The following is a 25,217-nucleotide window of genomic DNA, read 5'->3' as shown; positions in this document are numbered from 1 at the left end:
AGGTACGTGCTGCATGACAGAACGTGAACACCCGACTCAGCTAGGTAGGACACGAAGGATAGCACTGTCAATCGTAGCCTCCCTTGGGTCCAACTGCTTCTCCATACACCAATGACAGAACCTGAGCCATTTACTCCTGTACTGGGATCTGGTCGAGTGTTTCCTGGCTGCCTGGATAATACTCATATTATCCATAGATAAATTCAGATGCTCTAAAGACTTGAACTCAGGCACCATGCCGCCAAGCTGAGCGACTGTGGGGAGGGGTGCCACATCCGCTGCTCCCCCTGGTGAAGAAGATCGGGAATTACTGGTAACCTGATCAGCGGATACACCGACAGGTGTTGAAGTTCTGAGAACCAAAACCTGGCCGGCCACCACGGGGCTATGAAAAGAAGCAAACAGTTCACAGAGTTGTGGAGCTTCCAAATCCGCCCGATGGACTAGAGGCAGAGGCGGGAAGGCGTAAGCTCTCATGTTGTGCCATGGAATCTCGAGAGCATCCCCCAGAGAGGAGGCTCCCAGCCCCCCCTGGAGGCATACTGAGGAAGCTTCTTGTTTACTGCTGTAGCGAAGAGGTCCACCTCTGGTGTGCCCAAACGCGAGAAAATCCATGAGAGGACCTCTGCCTTCAACTCCCACTCGTAGCTGACCGCTGTCCGCCGGCTGAGGACATCTGCTGTGACATTCAGCTGGCCCGGGATGTGCACTGCAAGCAGCCAGACACCATGAAGCATGGCCCACTCCCATATCTGGATGGACAGGTCCACGAGGGGGGGGATGAGAGGGGAGACTTTGTTCCCCCTTGCTTGTTGATGTAATACATCGACACCACATTGTCTGTACGTATGTGGGCCACCCTGTTGGTAACGAGTGGTCTGAACACCTTCAGCGCCCAAAAAATCGCGAGAAGCTCCAAATGGTTTATGTGCAGGAGCTTGTTCTGAGGCGACCAGAGGTCCGAGACCTGAAGATGATCTAACGTCGCACCCCACCCGAGAAGGGAGGAGTCCGTCATAATCGTCACAGTGGGGCTTGGGTCCTGAAAACCTGCGCCCCCTGACAGGTTGCTGAGAGATGACCACCAGTCCAGGTCCACTCTCATTGAATCCGGAATCATTATCCGCTTGGAATCCGGGTCCACAGCCTGACACCAGGAACTCCGTAGAGCCATTTGGGTCCGTCTCATCTTGAGACGACCAAGAGGAAGAGCCAGCACACACAAGGCCATGAGGCCCAGAAGCCTCTGGAACCACCAGGCCGACATGCTCTCCGACTGCGCGAACATCTGACACGTGGCTAACAGATCCGCCATTCTGTCCCCGGTCAGGTACACTCTGCAGTCGATCGTGTTCCAGCGAAAACCCAGGAAAATCAGGTCCTGCGAGACCGTCATGGAAGATTTCCGCCAGTTCACCGACAGCCCAAGATGGAACAGGAGCTGAAGGAGAGACTGGAGGTTGCGTAAGAGCCAGTCGTCCAAATACAGATACACATGGATACCCTGGAGACAAAGATAGGCCGCAATCACCGACATCTTCCTGAAGACACGCGGTGCCGAGCTGAGGCCAAAAGGAAGCAGTCGAAACTGGAAGTGCTCCTCTCCCAAAGAGAAGCGGAGATATCTCCTGTGTGGGTTCCAAATCAGGATATGCATGTACGCGTCCTGAGGATCTACAACGCTGAGCCAATCACCCATTTGCAAGGAGGACCGTATCTGACTGGGCGTGATCATCTTGAATTTCTCTTGGGGTAGGAAAAGATTAACTGGGAAAGGTCTAGGATGGTGCGCAGGCCAGTCTGGTTGGGTTTGGGCACCGTAAAAATCCAGGACTAGAAGCCCTCCCCTCGCTCCTCACGGGGAACAGGTTTCACAGCACTGAGGTCCAGAAGTTTCTGAACTTCGGCTTTGAGGGAGGGCGAGCCCGACTGCTGAAAAGGAGGATTGAGGGGTGGGGTAGGGGGTAGAGGTAATCGGAAGCCCGCCCGAGCGACTGACAAGACCCATCTGTCTTCTGTGATGGTCTGCCACGCCTCCCAATGAGACGCAATGCGTCCTCCCACCAGGGTCTCGTGCGAGAAACCCTCATTTAGTAGGTTTATCGGTGGCGGTGCCACCTGAACCTGAAAAGGAGGCTGAAGAGCGGGAGAAAAACCGCGTCCGTTGTTACCTACGGCGGTTATTCCCCGCAGGAGTATCCACTCTTCGAGATTTGCGGTCGAGGAAGACCCTAAAGCCAGAGGAGGGTCGACATTGCGACAACGGTCTCTGGGATTTGAAAGAAGCCTTAACCAGGACAGACAATGACTTAGCTGTCTGAGTGCTATCCTTTGTCTTGGTGAGCTCTACATCAGTTGTAGAATGGAAGAGCTCCTTACCATCGAACGGAAGGTCCAACACCTTGTCCTGCACTTCTTTTGAAAGTTAAGTGGCATGCAGCCACGCCTGCCGTGAGGTGTCAACCCCCAGCATAAGGCCCCGAGCCGAGGTGTCTACATGGTGAGCCGCAGCCTCTAGGAGATCCTGGGCCAAGACCCTGGCGTCGGAAAGGCCCCCTCTGAAGTCTTCCAGCTTCTCGACTGGGATATACTCCTCAAACTCCGACAGACCTTTCCACATCCGCATGTTAGCTGCCGCTAATATCAATTCAGCGTTGGCCTGCCTGAGCTGCAAGGCCGAATTGGCGAAGATCTTTCTCCCGAGGGAGTCGAGGAGTTTGTCCTCCTTTCCCAGGACCTGAGTAGCCGTCGTGGAAGAGGATGCTGCAGGCCTGGATTGCAAAGTGGCCGCAGCCACCACTGTGGAGGAGGGAGGCGGAGAAGACGACAGGGCCACCTCTTCTGAAGAATGCAGCTTGCATCTCGCATCAATTTTTTTATTGACAAAAAGTCCAGAGTGTGGCTTTTCCCAGACTCTGCGGACCTCGGCCAGAACGTCCTTCTGCAAGAACAGGCCGGTACACTCCAAGGGAGACAGGGTGAACGCCCCAGAAAGCACGCCCTCCTGCGGAGCGGGTGCCTCGGGCACCGGAACTTCTAAGAAACTCATCATGTCCAGTACCCGGTCATGGAAAGCTCTGATAGAGCTGGGAAGGTCCTCGTTGTCCTGATCGCCTTGGGAGTCATCTGACTCAGGATCCTGCTGAGCCATGTCAGGCGCGGCCTTGTCCACCGGGGCAACGGAGGCAAAGGCGGAAGAGTTGGGGAAGCCACCGTAGGCAAGGGAGGCACCGGCAGAACCACCGGAGGAACGGACGAGTCGGAGGCGCAGGTGGACATATCTCCCTGAAAAGCCCTTTGAAGTATTCCCTCATGGGGTCAGTGCGCATAAGCGCTTGAAATTTGCTGAAAAAGGCGAACTGTTTCGGAGCCTGAGGAGGCCTCTCATGAGGTGGACAAATCCAGGGACGTAACGGGGAAGGGTGCCACACATGCCCCTCCGCCGACGTATCCACATAAATCAAAGTTGCCGACCCCGCAGGCAACGACACATTGTGCAGAAGAGGCATCCGGGCATTCCAATCGTAAACTGGCCGATAAGGATGCGCACAAGGGACTCTATGTTCACCCAAGGGGCCAAGCCCTACACCAGAGGCCGATGGCGTAGTTGTAGGGGTAGCACCTAAAATGGCCCTCCGCGATCGTGGCGGGAACGGGCGCCATTTTGTCCTCATCTGAGGGGAACTGCGGCACGTGAGGAAGTGAGGCAGGGGTCCACGTCGATGGATCATGGGTCTTAATCTTAGCCTTAACATAAGGAACCTCGGCAGAGCTTGTACTGTAAGGCCTGGAATGCTTTTGTGACATACCAACCGCCAAATTAGCCTTCGAAGGAAGGAGCTCGGCGCTGCCGGTAAAAGAAGATGTTTGCTTCTTTGCCCCCTCAACAGTTCTGGTGTCACTGCAAGAGCGGGAACAGTGAGCAACGGCTTTCACCAACAAGGCCTTGCCAGGCCCCTCAGAACTGTTGGTAGCTTTAGCCTCTGGACAAGGGACCTCGGACCCAGGTCCGGTAACAGCCTTATCTGCGCGGGCCTCGAACATCCGTTCGGTAACAAGCCCACCCAAGGCCTCGGGGCGAACCCCAGTTCTATTTTTGAGGTAAGCCAACAGAGAGGCCTCAGAGCGAGCTGTGGTACCCCACGACTCAGTAGAACTGGGTCTACAAAGAGCCCCCACAGGAGGGGCCTCGGAGCGTACTCCGGTATCCACAGGCCCCTTACGGAGACCCTCGGAGAAAACTCCGGTAGAATTATTAGGCCCAACGGGCACCTCAGGGCGAACCCCGGTAAGAGGGCGATCAACGCCCCTCCCGGTCCGTGAGGAACCCAGAAAGGTATCTCCCGGCCGGGGTGCTCTGAAAAGTAAAGAACTTACGGGGCGTTTCTTCTTCTCGTCGATGAACGCCTGAAAATGTGAAGGAGGAGTTTGTCGGAACACCTCCACCCACTGCTCCAACCGACGTTGAAGTGCCCGGACCGAAAGGGAGTCGCAGTAAAAACAGGAGTCCCAACGGTGATCCGGATCCAAACACTCTAAACAAAGAGGATGGGGAGCCACCCTCGCGAAACGACGGTGACACGATGAACTATCTGGAAAGTCTAGTTTAAAAGACAGACTGTTAAACGATCGCAAGCGAGAGCCAGAGAGGAAAAAGGGAAGAAAATCTTCTGAGGATGCAAGTGCGTCCAGTCCCGAACACGCAGAGAAAAGGACTGATGGACGATGCGCGGGAGGGAGCCAAAGTGGGCGGGGTTACGCGCAAGACAGAGAGGAAGGACACATTTTTGGAAAGATTTGGATGCTTTTTACAAAGTGCTCCGGTCCCGTCCCACAGGACGGAGAGATGTCCCATAAATATGGAAGAAAGGGGACGGGACGTAGGAGTAACAAGTTTCCCCCAGCCCAAACTGTCTTAAGACTTCCAGCAACCACTCCCAGTATATGGAGTCAAAGGCTTTCGTGGCGTCCAAGGATACCACCGGGTATGGTTCGCGTGAATGTTTTGTTTGTGCCACTGTGTGTTGAAACCTTCGTAGGTTCATGGCCGTGCTACGACCTGGTACGAACCCGTTTGGATCTTCGTGTATTAGTGTGCCTATCACCTTTGAGAGTTTTTGGGCTAATATAGTCGTCAATATTTTTATATCATAGTTGAGCATGGCCAGTAGTCTGTACGAGACACATTCTTCTTTAGGCTTTCCGGGTTTGGGGATCGGCACTATCAGCGTCTCCCTCATGCTTTTCGGCAGGGTCCCCTTCTCATAGGACTCCCTGAAGACTTCCAGTAGGGTGGGGCCCAGGGCTGCATTATACATTTTCTAGAACTCAGGCGGTAAGCCATCGGTGCCCGGGGTCTTGCTCGTGGACAGTTATCGGACTGCTTCATTTATGTCCTCTACTGTTAGGTCCTCGTTTAGGGCGGTTCTCTGAGCTTCGTTCAGTGTTGGTAGGCCTATCTCTTCCAGGGTGTCTAATATGTCTCTTTGTGGCATCACAGTTTTGTGAATATACAGCTGGGAGTAGAAGTGCATGAAGGTCACGTTGATTGTGGGCTGCGATGTGTGAGTCTCACCGGTGGGAGCTTTGATTTCAGTGATCAGGGATTTCGGGTGTTCCCTTTTGCACAGCCAGGCCAAGAGTCTGCTCGGTTTGTCGCCTTCTGCGTGTGCCCGAGTGGTCTTGGTTATACAGTCGAATTTAGCCAATCTGGTCCATGTGCTTCGGCAGTCATTTCTGAGTGCGGAGAGTTCCTCCTCTGTCTCCCTTGTTTTGGGCGCAGTGGTTTCGAGCTGGGTGATCCTCTTCTCCCCTGGTTCTAGTTCCTTACTCAGGGTTTTCCTTATGCCTCCGGCGCTAGCAATGGCTTCTCCTCTAACAACCACCTTTAGCGCTTCCCATATTGTGTCCCATCCCTCCACACTGCCCACGTCGATATCTAAGTATTCTTGTATTTTATCTCAGAGTCCTTCTCGGAAGGCACCATCAGTGAGTGCTTCCGTTGGCATCCGCCATAGTGGTTTAGGCCCCTGTGTTTTCCATTCCATAATTAGTGGGGAGTGGTTGGATATTGTTCTTCCCAGGTAGGTTGCTGATTAAACCTGGGGCAAGTGTTGTTTATCTAGTAGCAGATAGTGGATTCTGGTGTAGAGCGCGTGGGGAGATGAGAAATATGAGTATTCTCTATCCTTTGGGTGAATTTCCTGCCAGACTTCAGCCAGATCCAGGTTCTCAATTACTTTGTTCAGTGGGGATTGGGAAGGGACAGTTGATGTCGTCGGAAGGTTGGATCTGTCCAGCGAGTAATCTCGCGTACAATTAATGTCTCCTCCCCTTATAAAAAAGCCGTCTCTGTAGGGCACTAGTTTGGCGCTTAGCTTGGCCAGGTAAGCCGGGATACTGCTGTTGGGGAGGTAGGAGTTGACAATACATACTTCCTGTTGTTCAAAGTTTCCTCTTAGTATCAGGTATCTTCCTTCTGTGTCATCTTCCTTCGATAGTAGCTTGAATGGTGTTGCGCCATCAATCTAAGTGTACACTCCGCACGCGTATTTAGAGTAAGCTGCGCCATAGCCCTGTCCTCCACATCATTCAGACACTTTGGCGGTGTCTTCAGCTGTTAGGTGTGTTTCCTGCAGGAGTGCAATTGAGACATGTTTTCTTCTTAGGTAGGATTTGATTCTATTGCTTCTCGTGTAGGAGCCCATCCCTCTGATATTCCATGTCATCACTCTGATGTCAGCCGGCATCTTTGTGTTGTGTTATCCGGGTTAGCAGTTCCGATATCCTTTGTTTCCGTTTATGTGTCGTGGCGAAAACTAAAAAATCTGTATAACAGTAACTTGTTAAACTCAACTGCACCCAGCAGTTGCGGCCTGTGGGCAACGCTCAGGTGCCCCCGCCACGTTTTGGCCTCTCCAGGCTGTCCCTGGCAGGTTACAATTCAACGGCAACAGGCCAGCATCAGTATTTTCGCGGGGTCGTGCCATTTGCCCGGGTCAGGCGGTGTGACAGGCTTCCCATCTTTTTTGGGAGACATTTGCTAAATTGGTTGCTTGTTGTAGGCGAGTCATTCCAGCAGTGCTCCACGGGTCAGTGTTTGGATCTTGCATCCATTTCCCCTTTGTCTGCCATGTTGTTATGTTCAAGCCACATATTTGCCGCTGCCGGGGTCTCTAGGAAGATGGCCCGTCCTTTATGTATGATCTTGAGTCTTGACAGGTAAAGGAGCATGTATTTGAGGTTCAGTTGGCGCAGCATAGCCTTAATTGGTATGTAAGAGTTTCTCGCCCTCTGGACAGCCGGGGTGTAATCTGGGTATATCGTGATCTTTGCGTTGTCCCGGTTTATGGCCACTTCTTCACGCAAGTAGCGCAATATAACTTCCCTATCTTGGAAGTTGAGGATTCTGGCAATGATTGGGCGTGGGTAGGAGCCGGGTGATGTTTTTTTCTGGAGAGCCCTATGCGCTCTTTCCACAGCAAATCCTTGCGAGATCTGGCCTGCTCCTATCTCCTGTTGCAGTAGGGTTTCCACAAAGTTCTTGGGGTTGAGTCCCTCAATGCCCTCCGGAGCACCGAGTAAGTGGACGTTGTTGCGTTTGGATCTTCCCTCGGCGTCCTCAGCTCTTTCTTATAGTATTTTGTTGCGCCTTTCCATCACCTCCACCCTGGCTTGAACGTCTTTCAGTGCTGTGGACACATCGTGTTGTTCTGTTTCTGTGGCAGTGACCCGTTACGTGAGGTTGCGCATATCTTGGTGCATTAGCTGCATGTCTGATTTTACTTCCTCTATTTTGGTGTAAATGAAGGAGCGAAGCCCTGATATTGCTTCTAGTATCTGTTCGTCTTTGGTGCACTCCCCCTGGGGCTTTTTGAGGTGGGTCCGTCCCTTTAATTTCTTGCATTTGGTCCTTTGGTCGGGCTGCCGCAAATTATTCCATAATGTTGGTTTTAGTTTTCCCTTTGCGAGGAGACATATTATCTTACTTTGGGCCAGCCTGTGCGTGTGCTTCTGTGATGTCCACTAGATGCGTGCCTGGTTCAGGCCTGCTTCCTGTGTTGGTGCCGGCTACCTTGTGTGGGGGTGCTTCCCAGACAGTTTGTTGACAGGGGTGATCAGCTGCTTTAGTTCTCCGTATTATAGCTTTGTTCTTCAGCTAGTTGCCCTTTCACAGTGACTGATGTTGTTCCCCTTGCCGTGTAGCGGTAGGTGGCTAGGTTTGTGTCCCTGTCATTGTCCTCCGGTGATGGTTTGCCCTGTTGGGAGGTTGCAGTGCCTCTCTGGGTGGTGTTGCGTGTAGTTTGTTGGGGCTGGGGAAGGCAGACGTGCTCTGGGCAAGTTGGTGTTGGCGCACGTTTGCCAGTGCAGGCTAGCCTTCGGCTATGGTGGGCGCATGGTGCTGTTATGCTGCGTACATGAGTGATTTGAGCCTAGTTGGGGGGTTTCGTTTAGCTTTTATAGGTCCCTTCTCCCGTTTCAGCTTTGCCTCCCGCGCTCATATAGTAGCTCGATACCGAGAGTCCAGTTCTCAGCGCTTATGTTGTGGGGTGGCGCCTGTGCATGTGGCGCACTTGTTGATTTGCTGCGGTAGGCGTGCGAGGGCAGCGCACCTGTGGTTTTGTCTCTGTATGCCGGCTTTCGCCCCGAGTTGTCACTGTGTTCCGTAGGTGGGGGTTGGGGCTCAGTGTCTGGGTACTGTGGCTGCTGACCGCACACAAGAGGCCTTTGGCGGGTATCCCGGAAGATCCGGAGAAGAGCTTGTTGCGTTGGGTCCTCCCCTGGCCCCCAGGCAGCCCCGTCTTACCTTTCGCGGGCCGCGTCCCCCGCTTTGCTCTCTTCTGCCCCCGGTGCGCCTTGGTGTCACTTAGCCTGGCTTTCTTGCTGGTCTCGGGTCTAGCAGTCCTCTGCGGTCTCTGTTATCGCTCATCACCCAAGCGCCGGCTCCAGGGCACCTCCGCTGCAGGGTCTCTGGTGGTTCCTTCCACGCACCTCTGCCTTCTATGTCCTCAGGGTGCGACAGTCCTTTCTGCCCCCTTCAGCCTCCGAAGATGCTTCTAGCCCGAGCAACGGCTCCAGGGTGTCTCTCTGGCAGTGTCCCGATGATCTAGCCCCCGCAGCGCCGCTCCACCTCCTCCAGCGCTTTCCGGCAGTCCCGTGTGGACTCCGTTCCCCAGCGCCACTGGTGTCCGGTGCTTTTCTCGTGGCCCGGGTTTGCCGCGTCGGCACCCTCAGTGGTCTTGGTATGTGCCTCACGTTGCTGTAGGCTTCAGGCCTCGAGGCCGTCCGCCATCTTGGCCTACCACAGGCCCAGACTTGGTCACTTCGCGGGCTGGTCCACTGGCTTCGATTCGGCTCGTTCTTGTTGCGGATCGTGCCCTGGTGGTTCTGCTGCAGGAACGCTCGCCTTCTTTGCATTTTTGACTTAGTTTTAGCCGTGATTCGCAAGGATCTCTTAAGGATCTAGATGGGAGCTCCGTCTCAGCACGTCCTTACATCGCATGCTCAGGCCATGCCCCCGGATAGGATTACTGAAATAGCAGACCAGTGCAGGGAATTATGGCGGTCGCAAAGGGAAATTCATGAGGTTTTTCAGAGGCTTTACCAGGACCTGTACAGGGAAGGGAGGATACCAAGGAGCAGGAGACTGCGGAGACCTTGTCCGAGATAGGCCTACCCACCCTAAGTGCGGGACAGGCAGATGAATTAGACGCCCGGCGGTGATTAGCAAGCTGAGCACGGGCAAGACGCAAGGAGGGGATGGCCTGTCGGCTGAGTTCTACAAGGAGTATATTGAAGAGATAGCCCCGAGACTGTTGCAGACCTTTGAGGAAGTGTACAAGGTCAGGAGACTACCCCATAGCATGGAAGAATCCATTGTTGTTCTGATCCTGAAGCTAAGGAAAGAAGAGAAGTATTGTGAATCATATCGTCCGATATCCCTAATAAACCAAGATAACAAGAGTCTCACAGCGATCCTAGCTCAGAAGCTGAAAAGGGTGATTGGGACGATGATCCACCCAGGACGCGTTCCGGGGAGGGTGACATCAGAATACCTGAGACGGCTACATGCAGTAATAGACAGTACGCAAAGGTGGACGTGGCATTGGATGTCGTTAAAACGTTTGACTCCGTTCAGTTGGAGTGGTTGTTTGCCTCCCTAGAAAGTTTCGGAATGGGAGAGAAGTTCATGAGGTGGGTCCAGATACTCTAGTCTAGGCGGGTGGCGAGATTGCAGACCGGCACACGTGTCTGGGAAGTTCTCTATACAGAGGGGCACGAAACAGGGATGCCCGCTGTCGCCTCCAATGCTGTACACCTTAGCCCTGGAGCCCATAGCTTTGTTTTTGAGCAGGGTGTACAGGGATAACAGGCTCATTATGATTATTATGATATGGTATTTGTAACGCGCCTATACACAAGTGTTTCAAGGCGCGACGAGGCAGGGAGGGAGGGAAACAAGGGGAAGACAGACAAACGATCCTACTAGGCCAGGTGTCATTCAGATCGCGCAAGTGCAGAGGTAAGGGGAAAAGGAGGAAGTGCAGGGGGAGGAGGTGGGGGGGAAGTGCAGTACAAGGTAAGTAGCGTAAAAAATAATAAATAATAAATAATAAATAAAAAGGGCCAGCTGGTGGCAAGTGCGAGGTAAGTGCAGAGCAAGTGCTGGGAAGGGGGCTGTAGGGATACAGTGACAGTCCCACAGTGCAGGGGGAGCCAGGGAGGCAGTGCAAGTGGAGAGTGGCTGGGCCCTGGACCGAGGTTGCTGAGAGTGGCCCAGATGCAGGTATAGTGCTGAATTCGGTGGGGAGTTAAGCAGGATTAGCAGGGGAGAGGGAGAGAGAAGGCAGAAGCGAAGAGGAAGGTTTTGAGGTGCTTCCGGAACCGGAGATGGTTCTCCTCAAGTTTCATGGTAAGTGGAATATATCATTTGGTCTTGTTATATGTGAATGACATCCTATTGTATGTGCAGAGCTCGGAAGATAGCCTGGCATCCTATTTGGAAGTACTGGACAACTTTGCAGCATTGTCGGAATAACGGTTAGCAAGACAAAGCCCTGTATATTTCCACTGGCGGGATGTGTTGGGGTGAAGAAATCGCGACTCCCGAACCTAGAGCTGCAGTGGAGGGTCAAAACATTTAGATACCTAGGAGTTGATGTCTACCACGATACAACGGAGACTCATCGGCAGAATACCCTGAGGGCAAAAGGCAGGCTAGTGAGCTCAATCAAGTTCTGGGAAAAGCGGTCTCTCGCGGTGATGGGCAGAACAGCGCTGCTGAAAATATCGCCCTCCCCCACCTGCTATATAATTTCGTAAATGTCCCATCTCTCATACCAAAACCCTTCTTCAGGAAATTGAACTCAGTGATAGGAGGTTTTGTATGGAAATCGGGAAAGCGCAGGGTAGCCCTGGACATTTAATGTAGGGACGATGCGGAGGGAGGGACACGCATCCCGCAGTTTAAGCTATACTATCTGGCATGACAGCTGCAACATGGTGGCAGATATAGAAACGGTAGAACACATGCTGCTGGGCGAAAATGTAGCTCCCTGCTTGCTGAAGGAAGTGCTGTGGTTGGGAAGGGAGAGGATTAGAGACCCCCCACCTCTTACAGCTAGGTAGGAAGATCTGGGTCAGGACTAGGGCACTACTAAAATTGAAACAGCCCTACTCTCCCCCAAATACCATTAGCAGCAATATATGGTGGAAATACTGCAGATTTAGCGCAGGCTTGGTTGCTATGGGAGAGTAAAGGGACAGTGACAGGTAGCGACTTGCTCTTGTCGAATGGGCTCTTGGAATTCCGGAGTTAGAGGGCGGGTTTGGTGTACAGATAGGACAGTTCCTGCCATATTACAGAATAATACATGAGGCAAGGAAGAGATGGCCGAGATTCCCAAATCTTCTGGAAGAGGATAGCATACTTGGGATGCTATATGATGTGTCGGAGGGAGGACACGGTGTGTCTAGATTGTACCAGGGGTTGCTGGAGGCAACACTCAAAGATAACGCCAAGGGAAGGAGCAAATGGGAGTTGCGTATGGGCAGAGAGCTCACAGAATCAGAATGGCCTAGAGCACTGTTATAACCGAAAAGAGTCTCTAGGAATGCCAGGTTAAAGCAGACCCAGTTTTACATACTCTATAGGGCGTACATGATGCCACATCTGTTATCACTGTACCCAGGCTCGGAGGAGAGGGAGTGTCAAGGTGTGGGGGAGGGGGGGCTGATGCCCATGTTTTGGACGTGTTCAGTGATTCAGTGGTTCTAGCATGAAATGAACTAAGGCTAAGGAATGGAGGGATAACAAAATATAAGTGGACGCCAGAGGCCTGCTTACTTGAAGTGTTTGCACGCTCCAAGAAGACCAAGCCAGAAAATAGAATGGTAGACGTGGCCTGGGTTTTGGCGAAAAGAAGGATCGCCATAGGCATGAAAATCACAATATGGTCCGTACATTGAGAGGTGGTGGGAGGACTTGCAGCACTGGTCTATGGCTGAAGCCACAGTCTGGTAGAAGGCTATGCAGGTGGGGAGGAAGGAGGGCTTGGAGAATGCAATGGCCTGGAATGCCTTAGTACATGCATTGTTTTCGTTCGCCTGACGAAAGATGATGGGTTATGGGAAATGGAATACGTACTGTGATGTAACAATGAGTGAGAATCCCCCTAAAACATGTAAAAATACATTTAAAAAACAAACAAAATAAAAAGATCTAGGAAGGGCAAGAAAGGTGACGCAAATACATTGAAAAATAAAAAAAGATGGAAAGGAAGAACATTTCAAAGGGATCGAGAAAATGTGTGCGTAATCTGTCTACCCCGCAAGCGCCTACCTCTACCGCCACCACCCACTACCTGTACTTTTTCTGAAGCTACTTTTAAAATGAGAGCAATTCCTTCAAACAGGGTGCCAACCCCATCAACAATTTATCCTGTGCAAGTGATGTGTTCCTCTAACGAGACAGTGGTAACACATGAGGCTGATATTAGGGAGGCGTGCAGGGGTTTGTGTGGTCTGGTGAGGGGGAATTCAGTAGGGAGATGTGTCCATTTTCAAATCACCCAACACAGGCTCTGTGTGCTTCTACCCAGACAGCTTCATTGGCCCAGGCGGCCATGGAGGAGAGGAGAGGAATGGGGGAGATCTCTTGCGGCAGGCAGTCAAAGGGGTGCTGAGGGGGATATTATTATTACTAATGGTTCAAATGACAAATCTATGACAATTATGCAGCACCAAGATCAACCTATGGCCCCAATCTTTATGTCACTAGACAAGAAAAGGCTGTTAGTATGTCAAACCTAAGATCCTAATTAATCTCAAAGGAATGATGAGGTGGCTTTTGACCCTAGCTCTTCTAATCACTTAATTCCTGAGAAGCTTCCACTAGATCAGGAGATAATAGTCCTCAATAGTACTGCATCTCATAGTACTGTGCTAGTGTTAAAAGATACGAGCCCAAATGCTGGCTGTCCACACCCTGTACAGGGCTCTGCTGCTCTCGAGCTAGGTCCATGCTTTAAACAATAAAAATCGAATTTTAAAAACCTTCATTTGGGATTTTCCATGGGGCGAGTCATTTTATTCCTTTCTTTCCTCATTCATTCTCTTTCGCACCCTCCCTCTCTCTGCGCTCCTCTTTCCTTACATTTAATCTATCTCTTGTATTAATTTATTTAGTTGTTATAGGGAACATTTTCAGGTCTTTGGCTCCCCTAATCATTCTCTTTGTAGGCTTCTCCTCTTCAGTGTTACAGGCTACAGATATTCTTCTACAATACCTTAAGAGTCTCTGAAAGCGTCTCTTTCTCAGAGATTATTAAAGATAAGAAGTCGTCCTTTCTGTGGTTCTTTAAATGAAGAAGGCATTTAAAATATTGTTCTTCGTCCTGTGTTCCTAGGTCTTTCTCCTTGAAAGGTTAATTGCAGATCCAACAGTTATTTTATTCTCTTATATAACTGAGACAAGCAAGAGAGGTTTCATACTGTTTCTCACTCTTCTTGGGTTTGTGCCATTCACTGGGACAAGCAGAAAGAGTCCAAGAGTGTTTCTCACTCTTTTAGTTTTGGGCAGTTTACTGGCACGAGTAGGCTGAGTGTACTCTTTATACCAGTCTTCCGGCGTTCCAGTTACCTTGTTTTCTATGGTTGGCATCACTGGGCCTATTTGCAGATTAGGTACTTCCTTCGTGCTCATAACAACTTGGGTTCTCGCTCCGTCTCCTTCGGTTTCTTCTCTGCGGCACCTGTGCTTCAGCGGTATCAGCGTGGGTACCAGACTGAACAGTCCACTTCTCACTTCTCCAGGGTCACGCCACTGGTCTCGACTCACTCCTTCTCCTGGTGTTTTCGTTCCCCCCGCTCTCTTGCTTTCAGCTTCCTTGGTGCTTTTTGCTGACAGCACCTTGTATTTCCCCTCCCCGACAGAGGATCTCCCGGTCTCTCTCAGCACTCCTCATTCAGCTGGTTTGAAACTCCCGGGTTCCACTTCTCAAAGACAGTAGTTCATTGCCTCTTTATGATTGGCTGCTCGGTCCTCCCTAGTAGAGAATTATAGTACAGTCTCTGTTTTAGTTGATCACTCTTCATGGTTTGTCCATTGTTCTTCATCACTTTAGTATTCGTTAGTAATCGATATTACTCGCTGTTCATTCTTCTTCACAGTAGTTTTACTACACTGATTCTCAGTTTGGATCTTAGGTCTTACATTACAATAACACATGGTGGTTTGGTTTAATGGATGTCCCTGGAGTGCTGATGTTACTATTGTTCTAGAAGATGAGGTTAAAGGGAATTCCTCGGTGGAACAGTAGTCCTTGTTCCCCAGATGGGAGTCTTTCCCTGTGAGTGCTCGCATGCCGCCACCCCTAGGGGAATTATTGGTTAGCGGGCTCACCTTCCTATCGTCACAAGGAAAGGCTCGCCTCTGGGTAGAAGTGTCTGAATCCTGCGATGAAAATCACAATATGCTTACTTTGTTTTGTTTCTCATGTGAAAATCATTCAAAACGAAGTTAAAAACATTCTTAGAAAGTGAAGGTTCGCCCTTAAACGCTCACACCAGAAAAATACAACCCTCTAGGGAGAAAGGCCCAAGAAAATCTTGCAGGGATAACAAGTATTTATTTCTACAAAAATAGGTGCGTCAGCAAAGAACTCTGCTGCCATGGAACGTTCTGCTAAAAAAAAAAAAAAGAGTAAAAGCAGAAGCTTAAAAGGAGACACAGCGTCATAGGTCACACCATTCTATACAGTGGAAACCCGGGTGGTTGGTTGGTGCAACCCTATAGATGGTCGACCTGCTCCATAGGGGATGGCAGGTCATTGGGCCCAGCCCATCGTCCTTCCATCAGGTGGGGTTTGCTGGGCTCGTCGTTTCTAGGGAACCAAGGCCAAAGAAGCGATTAGCTACATTTGTGAATAGTATTACTCTATCATTATACAGTGCACCTGGCATGCTCAAAGACTAGCACAATGGGAGTCTCAAGGTCACACTAACCCACACATAATTCACTCATCCCAATCAGCATCCAAGGCTTCCATCCTCACTATTGAACTATAATGTATCCCTCCCTGTACAAATCAAATCATTATGAAATACAGGTGGGACCACCATGCTCTTAGATCTTTTGTAATTGATTGGTTGATAGTCAGTGGTCTGGGCTCAACTAGTATCTTGGAATTCAGGGGCTAGGGCAGTTGTAGTGGCTATAACTCGTAGTTGACTGGGTGGGGGTCGGAGGCCTGCTCTGGCCTGTTTGTGATAACAAGTACACCAAGGCGCCCAGTACGGTCTCGTGGCCTTGCTCAGTACATTCTTTCTTGAACAAACATATTGGCAACAACCTTAGAACAAAGAAGGGTTTCTGTGGAGGTTCGCAGCGTGGGCCTCTCCCATCATTGCTTGGGCCTATACCGATTTCCCTGTCAAGCTTGCGGCCTGTGTGTAACACTAAATACTGCAGGTTCTATGCTTCGGCTATGGTTACTCAATATCTGAAAAATGGCGTCTGCTTATATGCGCGCACTATTTCTAAACGTCTAAATTGCATACAATATAATGATCTTGTGGGGACCATTAGGACGCCCTCCTGGTCTATTATAGTTCTTCCAATGGGGCTTGCCTCACCCTAAAGCGCCTAGGGGTGTAGGCTGGGTTCACTCCCTTCCCAACAAAAGCTAAACCTGGTTGTGGCCTCTCCAACTGAGTAGAGACTGGTGAAAGCATACAAGAAATGTGCAATACAGATTTAAATAGAAAAAACAATAAATAGTTTGGTATTGAGAAACAATCTTAACTAAAGAATGAATCCATTGAAAAACAAAGAATATAACTTGGTTGGAAAGCTTTCAAGCTTAGCAGACTGTCATCTGTACCTGTACATGAGGAAAATATATTGTGCACCAGTATAGCAACTCTCATTCAGCTCTCTCAATACTTTTCCCGATAAACTAGAAATGTGAAAAGGTGATTCACTCTCCATAATTGCACAACCGTTGGTCAGACAAATTGTTCAAGTAAGGAGCCAAAGGAAACATGTCCATAATCTATGTTGTTGGTGGAAACAGGACTACTCACACTGATTGTAGAATATTACATACCAGACACAATGCTTTGATTGTACTTTGTAGGCCTTCTCCGACAGGCTCAGTAGCTGCATGTATGCCAAGTCGGTGAAAAGTTTGCTAACTGCAAATCAAGTCAGATCACAAAGCCATGTTTGAGACAGAGGGATGGACCTTTATTTTTAGCTCTTTAGTGCTCTAAAAAACACTCACCCAATGACCAACTGACCACAGGTATCAAATGTGCGAAAACATTTCAAACTGAAAAATGTTTCATTGTTGCCACTGAAAGTTTATGCAGTTTATTTAGCAGCAGATGGGTACCTTTTGGTGGTTGAGAGCAGAGACTTCTATAAGCAGTGATAGCAGTTGAAAGTTCAGTGCTTTTGCAGGTAGTCATTCGGGAGTTAATGGGTCCACGAAGCTAGAAGATGGAAAGGACTACAATAACTACAACGCAATGGAAATATCTGGCAACTTGTCTATGGTTTATAAAATGCTGTGCTTGCACATCAGACAATTCTAAAGATTATTCCCATGTGAGAATTGAAAGTGAGTTAACCCCACCTTTGTACAGCTGCTTTTATTTTTAGGATATCCAACATGTACACAGAGAAAATCAATATGCATAACCCCGGCCTCCACACCCCAAGCATTCTTTCAGAATGGGTTCTTGACATGAGAAGAACATCTCAGTTATCAAACGTATGCAGTGACCTCACACTCAAATACGATAAAATATTACTGTTTTTAGCAACCCAGTCAAAGAATGCTTTCGAACATTGCCTGGAGGAGCCATCCATGATGGTGTGTTTCATGTTTTCTACAACCATAACGTGGTTATGGTACAACAACTTTGATTGGGAACTCAGTTCCTATGCCACCACCAATCTATCATCACACACAATTTTGCAGATAACTGTGATTGGCTTCCCCCAGCCCTACAAAATCGTACGCCCACCTTCACCCCGAAAAAAAGAAAATCCCACAAACCATGGGTCACTGTGAAATATTTCCCACCATAAAACAATGGTTGGGGTCTCTGAACAGGCAAACATACAAGTTTCAAGAAGTTGTAAACTACATTTTAAGCACATATTAATCATTGTCCAAGAAGACCAACATCCCTTCCTTTAAAAGACCAAGGATCATATTGGGGGCAAAGATTCAAGTATACGCTACTAGCCAGCCATAAAAAGTCACTTGCCCTTTCAATTCTATACATACACACAGCAAACCATTTCTTATTCATCAAGAGTCAAGTTTCACTGGCCTGTGGCTAGTTGCGAGGGCAAATTTTGCACCCTGACCATATGAGGCCTGATTAGCAAGAAAGGCCATTATATGCGATTAGGAGTAAGGCCATCCAGCATAATTTGTAATATTTGACTATTAAGCCAAAAATCAGCAATCGTGACAGCAGGCAGGGGGTTGGAAAGCTTGAACATCTAGCATGGCTAACAATACTAATGGGTGAGTAGAGAATTTGCAATGAGGATCAACTAATCTGACACTTGTGAGTGTCAGGACATTATTTGCATTATTGACCAGGCACATTATTAATAAAGACCACCAGAATGGATTAGTCATAATTATATCATGGAAGATTAGCACATAGAAATCAGGCAGCTTTAAAATAGTATTAGATCGGAATACAACCCAGGCCCATCTCCCACCTACACAGTAAAAATAGCTCTGCAAAAATAAACAACAAAAGCAAAGGGTTCAAAATAACTTTTACTCCAGACAATCCAAGATCAAACTGAAGATATCAAAACATATCCCATGTTCAATATTTAACAAAACAAAATCATAAAATATATCAAAAAGAAAAGAACTCATGGTTGGGATCAATATGATTAGGGCAGGTGGCGAAGGCAGGGGAAATAAATGGTACTTAGGTGGTATGGGCAGTACCTCTTCATTTTGAATGTATACCTTCAAAACTGGAAACGGCCATGTGCAAGTAATGGGGTGGTGGCAATACCAGGGAGACCCTCCTTCATACCCCAGCTAACACCAAGTTGATATATCAAAATTACAGGTTTACAACAAATGTACCTGTTTTCACAGTATTTGGTTGTTTATTACAGAAAAAAGTAAAATAATGCATTTCACCATTTTTACTTTATTAATTTAAAATGAATGTATTTGTACTGTTTACATTACTATCAATGCAAAGCAGACCTCTTCATTTGTACTGCTTCATTTTCAGTCTGCATTATTATTTCGGAGATTTTAAAACATAAAATCCTAGCCTGATAGACATGGCTCTACCACTCACAGGAAAATCTCCATCCACCATCTAGTGCCACCATCAAAAATCCCACTTGCACAAATTATGAACACTATCCCGCCAATGTATAAGATAAGGCAAGGAACCCTCTTTTTTGAAGGGGGCTTGACTCCAGAGGGTAAGGCGAATATGTAGAGGAAAGGGTGGAGTCAACAGCTACCCTTGTCATTAACGCTCTGGTGGGATTCTTTTAGAAAAACAGTGGAGCTAATTTAGCACATATCGATTAGCTCTTGGCAAGAACACAGGGCTGGGGGGGCGACAACACAATATTTGATGTACATCTAAGCAGATTGACTACCTGCCCTCATCTCACTTTCTGAAATATGTGAGCTCATCGAAGTATGGAGGCCTACTATACATGGGGAGACCAACGAGTATATATTGTACTCATCCGTACATGACTCCCTCTCTAAATCGATGGGTTGCTACTCACTGGACAATTGTTTGGGTCTGTTAAGACTTTCACCAAAGGTCATGTCTGATCACTCCCCAGACTTGTGCGTAATTGCTCAGAAGTAAGGGAGGGTGATAGGGCAGGGCGAACCCTAGCGTGTGCGGTGAGGAGTGAAAGGCCATAGAGTTGGGTGGAGGAGATGGAACAAAATAAACTGTCCAGAACTCCCTATGAAAGTTTGCCCATGTTCACAAAATATTATGCCAACTTTTTATCAAGTCATATGGGCTATCTATATGGCGACCTGAGTAGTTACCTGGATGAAGTGGCTCTGGCCTGGATAGAAGACCAGCAGAAGGGTGTTTTAGGCGAGCATGCCACTGTAGCGGAAATCAATAAGTCATCTCAAAACTGGCACCGGGCAGAGCCACTGGCCCCGAAGGATTAACCGCTGAATACTTCAAACAATATAGCGATATCCTGGTGCCCAAACGACTCCACAAAGTTTATGCAGCAGCACTAAATAAAAGGTACTTTCTTTAATCTCTTCGAGAAGCCTCAATCATTGTGCTTCACAAGCAAGGTAAGGGAGAATGTGCCTCCTACCACCCACTCTCTTTATTAAACTTTGACAATAAGATATCGACCAAACTGCTGGCCCTCAGATTGGGAACCTTTATGGAATGGTTGGTCCTTACGGACCAGTCATGATTTGTTACAGGTAGATCTACTAGCCATAAACTGAAGCATCTTCTCACCACTATCCCTACACTAGACCCTTAGACCAAGGCAGTGGCAACACTACTCAACATGGTGAAAGAGTTTGATCCCGGGAATGGCTGTTTCTGTTTGCAGTGTTGCCATGAATGGCTGTGGGTGAAGTGTTCTTGTCTTTAAGGCAACTGCTTTGCATGCAGCGTTTGGCAAGGGTGGTGGTCAATGGTGGCTCCTCAAACCCCACTCGCTGCAAAGGATACAAGACAGGGCTGACCGTTCTCCCCTCCCGGTCCCCCTCTTTTTGGCTGCGGCAATTGAGTCGTGAGCCTGCCATGTGAGAGAGCAGCACAAAGACAAGGGTATCAGACTATTCATCAAGCAAGTTTTTGGTCTCGCCGTTTGCTGACCATCTCAGACTATATGTAAAAGACACAGAGATAAATATTGGTCCACTATAAAAACAGTGAACCAATTTGGCATGCACTCAAGGCTGACTTCTAACAGTAACACCTTTGAAAATCCAAATGGGTGAACAAAAGGGGGTTTAAATGGGGTCTCGAGACAGGTAAACGCCTGGGTGTCCAGCAATGTGCCAACTCCCCTCCAACGTAACAACTTGGACTTGCTGGGTCACGCTGGGTGACAGAGAAGTAGCTCAAAACTCTGCTGTCAATGATGGCTAGAATCTCGCTGATTAAGATGTCTTGCTTCTCAAATTGCCCTACAAGTTTGTAAATGTGCCAATACCAATTTCCCCAAAGCTTTTTTGACCAGTTCAGAACTATCCTCCTGTGAGCGGTCTGGGCGCACACCCACCTCCCCCTAATGCCCTGGGTCTCATGGGCAACATTAACGCTTCCAGTCGACAAAGGGGGGCGTAGGTGTGCCGGATATGGAGCTTTACTATCATACTGCCCAAGCTAGTCACATTGTGTCATGGTATGGTGAAGTCCTCTATGTGCAGAGCAGGTCGCAACTGAGTGTAGTTGACACCCCAGTGAGCTTGAATGGGGACCCTAATGGGTGTTCCAAAGCAGAACAAATCTAAAGTACAAACAATAAACGCTGCCCTTAAATCCCTAACTAAACCACTCCAGAAAATGAGGTAAAGTCACCCTGGGACCACTGAAGGCTTCATTGACAGAGTATGGTAAAAAAAAAAAAGATATCATTTGAAGGGGGCATAAGGCGTGAACTGGCAGAATTGGGTTTCATCCAAATTAGGAACCTATTTTGCAAGGTGAGATTCCTCAGCCTTGATGAATACACCATCGCTGGGAATCACTAACCCACAAGATGCTGTATAATAGGTTGAGAAGTGAGCTGAAGAAAATAATTTCAATGTTTTCACTGACCGCCCTCTCGCAACCGCGCCCTTGAATATCCAATAGTGCACAATATGCTAAAAGCCAGCACCACAAAGCATATGGTCTCTATGCTGTATAAAATGGTCCCATCTGATAAACCGGCTAGCCCTTTTACCAAAATTAAAACTGGAAAACATGCCTAGCGGTAGAGATAGACAAGGGTACCTGTGGCATAGCATGCAAGGTAACATGAAAAATCTCCATGACCCATAGGCACACACTAGAACAATTCAAAGTCTGGCACCAAACATATTATACACCCAAGCAAATTAGCAAGTTGTTATATATAGCACATGTGTTTATATATATTGTACTTTTCTGGATTATCATCGATGTTAATGTATTATATGTTGTTATGATTCATCTTCTAAGGCTATGACATCTGTTACAAGAGATACATTTTAGAGAATATGAAAGGCAAGTGTAATAAACAAACATGTTATAAAGCAGTTAAAATTTATAAAAATGTAATGGTAGGTTGCTATAGACAAACTTGTATTTGTTTATGTTGTTGCCCTTCAGGTCCCAATATAATAACAACATGTTAAGTAGTTACCTAGGTAACTTAGAATCTACAAAGGCTCTCAAGCAGTAGGTATATAAGGGCACAACCTGTCCAGTAGGAAATCCATCTTGGACAGGAGGGCCTTCTTTATGAGAATAAATACTTAGAGAAAATGTACCAGGGTCTTTGGACATCCTTCACTTCAGAATGGCGACAAACTGAAACCTTGAAGGCCCACCTGCTTTTGTTCTTCATCTGTCTGCCTCTCAGTCCTTTGCTTTAGTGCGCTTTTGTTTCCCTACCTGTTGCCGGCGTTCATCCTCCTCTGCTCACTGAAGGTGTTCCTGGCTGCCCGAGCTGTGCCGATCTAAGAGGACTTTGCTTCCGTTACCCCAGCGGTCACTTGATTTTCTGGGGTTGACTCTTCCCCTTGCCAGCAGCTAGCATACTTTGCTCAGTTTGCAGCAGACCTCTACACCAGTTGCACAACCGTGCCGCCTTTCTCCACTCTCATCTGCCCTTCCTGCGTACTGTTGCTGATGCCACCGCTGTGTTCACCCTTTAATTTCTGGCAGGCTACGTAACTTATGCGGCTCAGCGCACCTTCATTTTCTCCAAACGCTTGGAGAGCCAATAGTTCCATGGGAGACATGGTAAAATGAATTTGTTGATTATGTAACAGACATCTATGGCCCAAATTTTTATTTAGAGAGATGTAGAGCCCTCTTAATGCACTGCTTGGGCTATGATGGCAGGTGGATATTAAAAAGCCTTCCTGATTTGGCTACAACCTCCCAAGCAGCTGGCGAGGATGTAGATCTACCCGCTGCTTATGACGTTATCCTTAAAAAATTTGACAAACATTATGAGAGGAAGGGCTGCATCATATTACAGCGCTACCACGTCAACACCAGACAGCATGCTAACAAGTGTCACTTTGGCTCATCATATGATAAACGTTGCGGGATGCATTTACTGGCCCGAAACAGAAATCCCCTTCATCTAAAAACCGCATTTAAACTATTCCACGAAAAATGGCTGTGCTTTGCTGTCCCTGGCCCTGCATTTGTTGTTCTTGCACCTTAATAACAAGAAGATATGCACTGCATTAAAAAAAAAAGTTATGCATTACATACAGAAAGGTCTTGGTTTACTGTTGATTCACATGAGGGGCAAGGATTTCTACATTGCAACCCAACACGGCTTTCGTTTTCCCTTTCATGGGAACCGCAGCCCTCTAAAACACTGCAAATGGAGAAAAAAAAGCCCTTTTCTTTTATCCAGTGTCAAATCAAAGAACCCTGTGCAGGGGGCCTACCCCTCTGTGTCAATAGACCAACAGTAAATGCAAACTCCCTCAAAAGGATAAATTAAAGAATCCCATGACCTACAGAACAGCATTTCAAACATTAGATGAAATAAGGCTTGCACATGTGTGAAAGAAAATAAGAGAAATTACTTTTAAAAGCCACTGTGAAAGGATGGCTTTGCTCGCGCAATAATGTCAGTGAAATATGTTGTGGGTGGGTGGTTGGCTAAGAAATGTACATTATGTTTGTCTCCACAAGACTTCCATCACCTTCGAAGAGGCTGACAACACCAGTAAAACCAGGTTTTTTTTGCTGCAGGCAGGAAACTTCGAAATGGAAAGCCTTGCCTCCCACTGGAAGTCGCACCTATAAGTGAACTATTCCGCAATGACATGTGATGTGGCTGAGGGCTTTTCCAGACTGGAAGGCAGTACTAGCAGGGAGGACAAGGAAAGCAAGTGTGGCTAGAGTTTGACCAGGAAGTGGGAGTTCCTCCTGCACCCACTACCAAGGACAAACTGACAAACATCAAAGGGTGTAAAAAAGTATTTTGCTGCAAGCTGAGCCAGGGGATGACATTTGGCTGTGGGGGATGAAGCACCGCCCTCCCATATGTGACAGATCCTCCAAATTAACATTAAAGGATTGATTCATTTTAGGCATTTTTCGCAGCACTCAGATTAAGAAGTAATTGTTTTCTGCTATTTTTCCATGTGATTTCCAGATGGTTGTTTTGAGACTAAGTGCATGTTCCTAGGACTCTGTGGACTGAAATGGCCAGTAAACACTAGTTTCTGGCCGATTTAAAAATGTTACAAGCATGAGATTTGATGGAAAGATGGAGAATGAGATTATGAAAATGCTTAATCATTTGCAGAGTTATAACTGTTATATATTTTATGAAAAGGACAAAAATGTGTCAAAGGGCCATGCTACCTCATACGGAGTTGGCGATCAGTTTACCTAATTCCCTAGGACTAACTGAAACTGCATATATATTTCTTATGGCGGTGGCTAGTATAAATATGAAGTTAGGAAACATAACTAAGTTTTGCTAAAAAGTTGACCTGTGAAACAAAGAACTGTAATAAATGCCAAACAGACAGATGGCGCTCCCTCCCGTTGAAACAATGATGCCAGGGGGTGGAGAGAGGAATGGTAGGCTGTCCTATCCCAGGGTAGAAGTAATTTTAGAGTACTCACACTAGATTGTAAAATGAACTATGTCATTTAGGCTATATAAGGGGGGACTGTACTAGACACAAGAAACCGGGGAGACAACAGGAGAAGGACGACAGAAAGGAGGCAGCTGATCCCCATCCAAGAGAGTTCAGAGACCAGACCCTTGCCTAGCTGTCCAGAGTGCCCCGAGATCGAGCCAGCTGTACAGAATCCCATCTAGGAGAGTGCAGAGACCAGACCCCTTGCCCTAGCTTATCAGAGAGTCCTGAGATCCAGCTGGCTTTCCAGAATCCCAAACGAAGGCTTACTTTGTAAGTAGCAAACAACCCCAGCCCTAAATTGCCTAAGCCCTTCCCTTTCTAGCATTGCATCCCATTGAAACCCCATAGAAATCCCATTGAAAATCCCATTGAAAAAAATTGTTGCCAGTATAACTCATTCACCTTCCCATAGTAGAATCCGTTTAAGCCTGTATATGTTAACGTATTCCTTTGATAAATCTCTCAGTTGTCTGTATAGATCCTTGGCATTATTTTGAAGTAAATCAATTAATTCCCCATTGAAATTCATGGTACGAGTTGGTTAGAATTCAAAATTAACACCCTTGTGCCTAGTGTCTTTCTTTAATAATTATAGTCATTAAAGTATAGCCTCAACAGAATTAGTCTCTGTGTAACTGAAAACCGAATTTGCCCATGCATTGCGGGCATTACCCCACAAACTCCTAATTTGCATCTGTCCCATTGAAAACCCTAAACGGTAGTCCCATTGTGGGAAATCCCTGTTGCCGACTAGTCTGTCTGTTATGTGTCTCTGTCCTTAAAAACCGATTTTTGAAAGCTAAGCCCCTTTCCTTAGCTACCCATCATTGC

The 25,217-nt window shown here is 47.8% G+C and overlaps 1 protein-coding gene across 3 annotated transcripts in view; it reads right to left on the bottom strand.

Annotated features, from left to right (window-relative positions):
* AFG3L2 (AFG3 like matrix AAA peptidase subunit 2) overlaps positions 1 to 25,217 on the bottom strand; it is a 1,716,771-nt gene that overhangs the window by 1,608,353 nt on the left and 83,201 nt on the right. For all 3 annotated transcript variants that reach the window (XM_069620479.1, XM_069620477.1, XM_069620478.1), the window contains exon 2: positions 16,896 to 16,995. In XM_069620479.1, the coding sequence (XP_069476580.1) occupies positions 16,896 to 16,995 (100 nt within the window). The remainder of the gene's footprint in view (positions 1 to 16,895; positions 16,996 to 25,217) is intronic.

Source organism: Ambystoma mexicanum, chromosome 5q, assembly GCF_040938575.1.
Source record: "Ambystoma mexicanum isolate Mex_15411 chromosome 5q, UKY_AmexF1_1, whole genome shotgun sequence".
Lineage (NCBI taxonomy): Eukaryota > Metazoa > Chordata > Amphibia > Caudata > Ambystomatidae > Ambystoma > Ambystoma mexicanum.
This window is presented reverse-complemented; position numbering and strand designations above follow the sequence as displayed.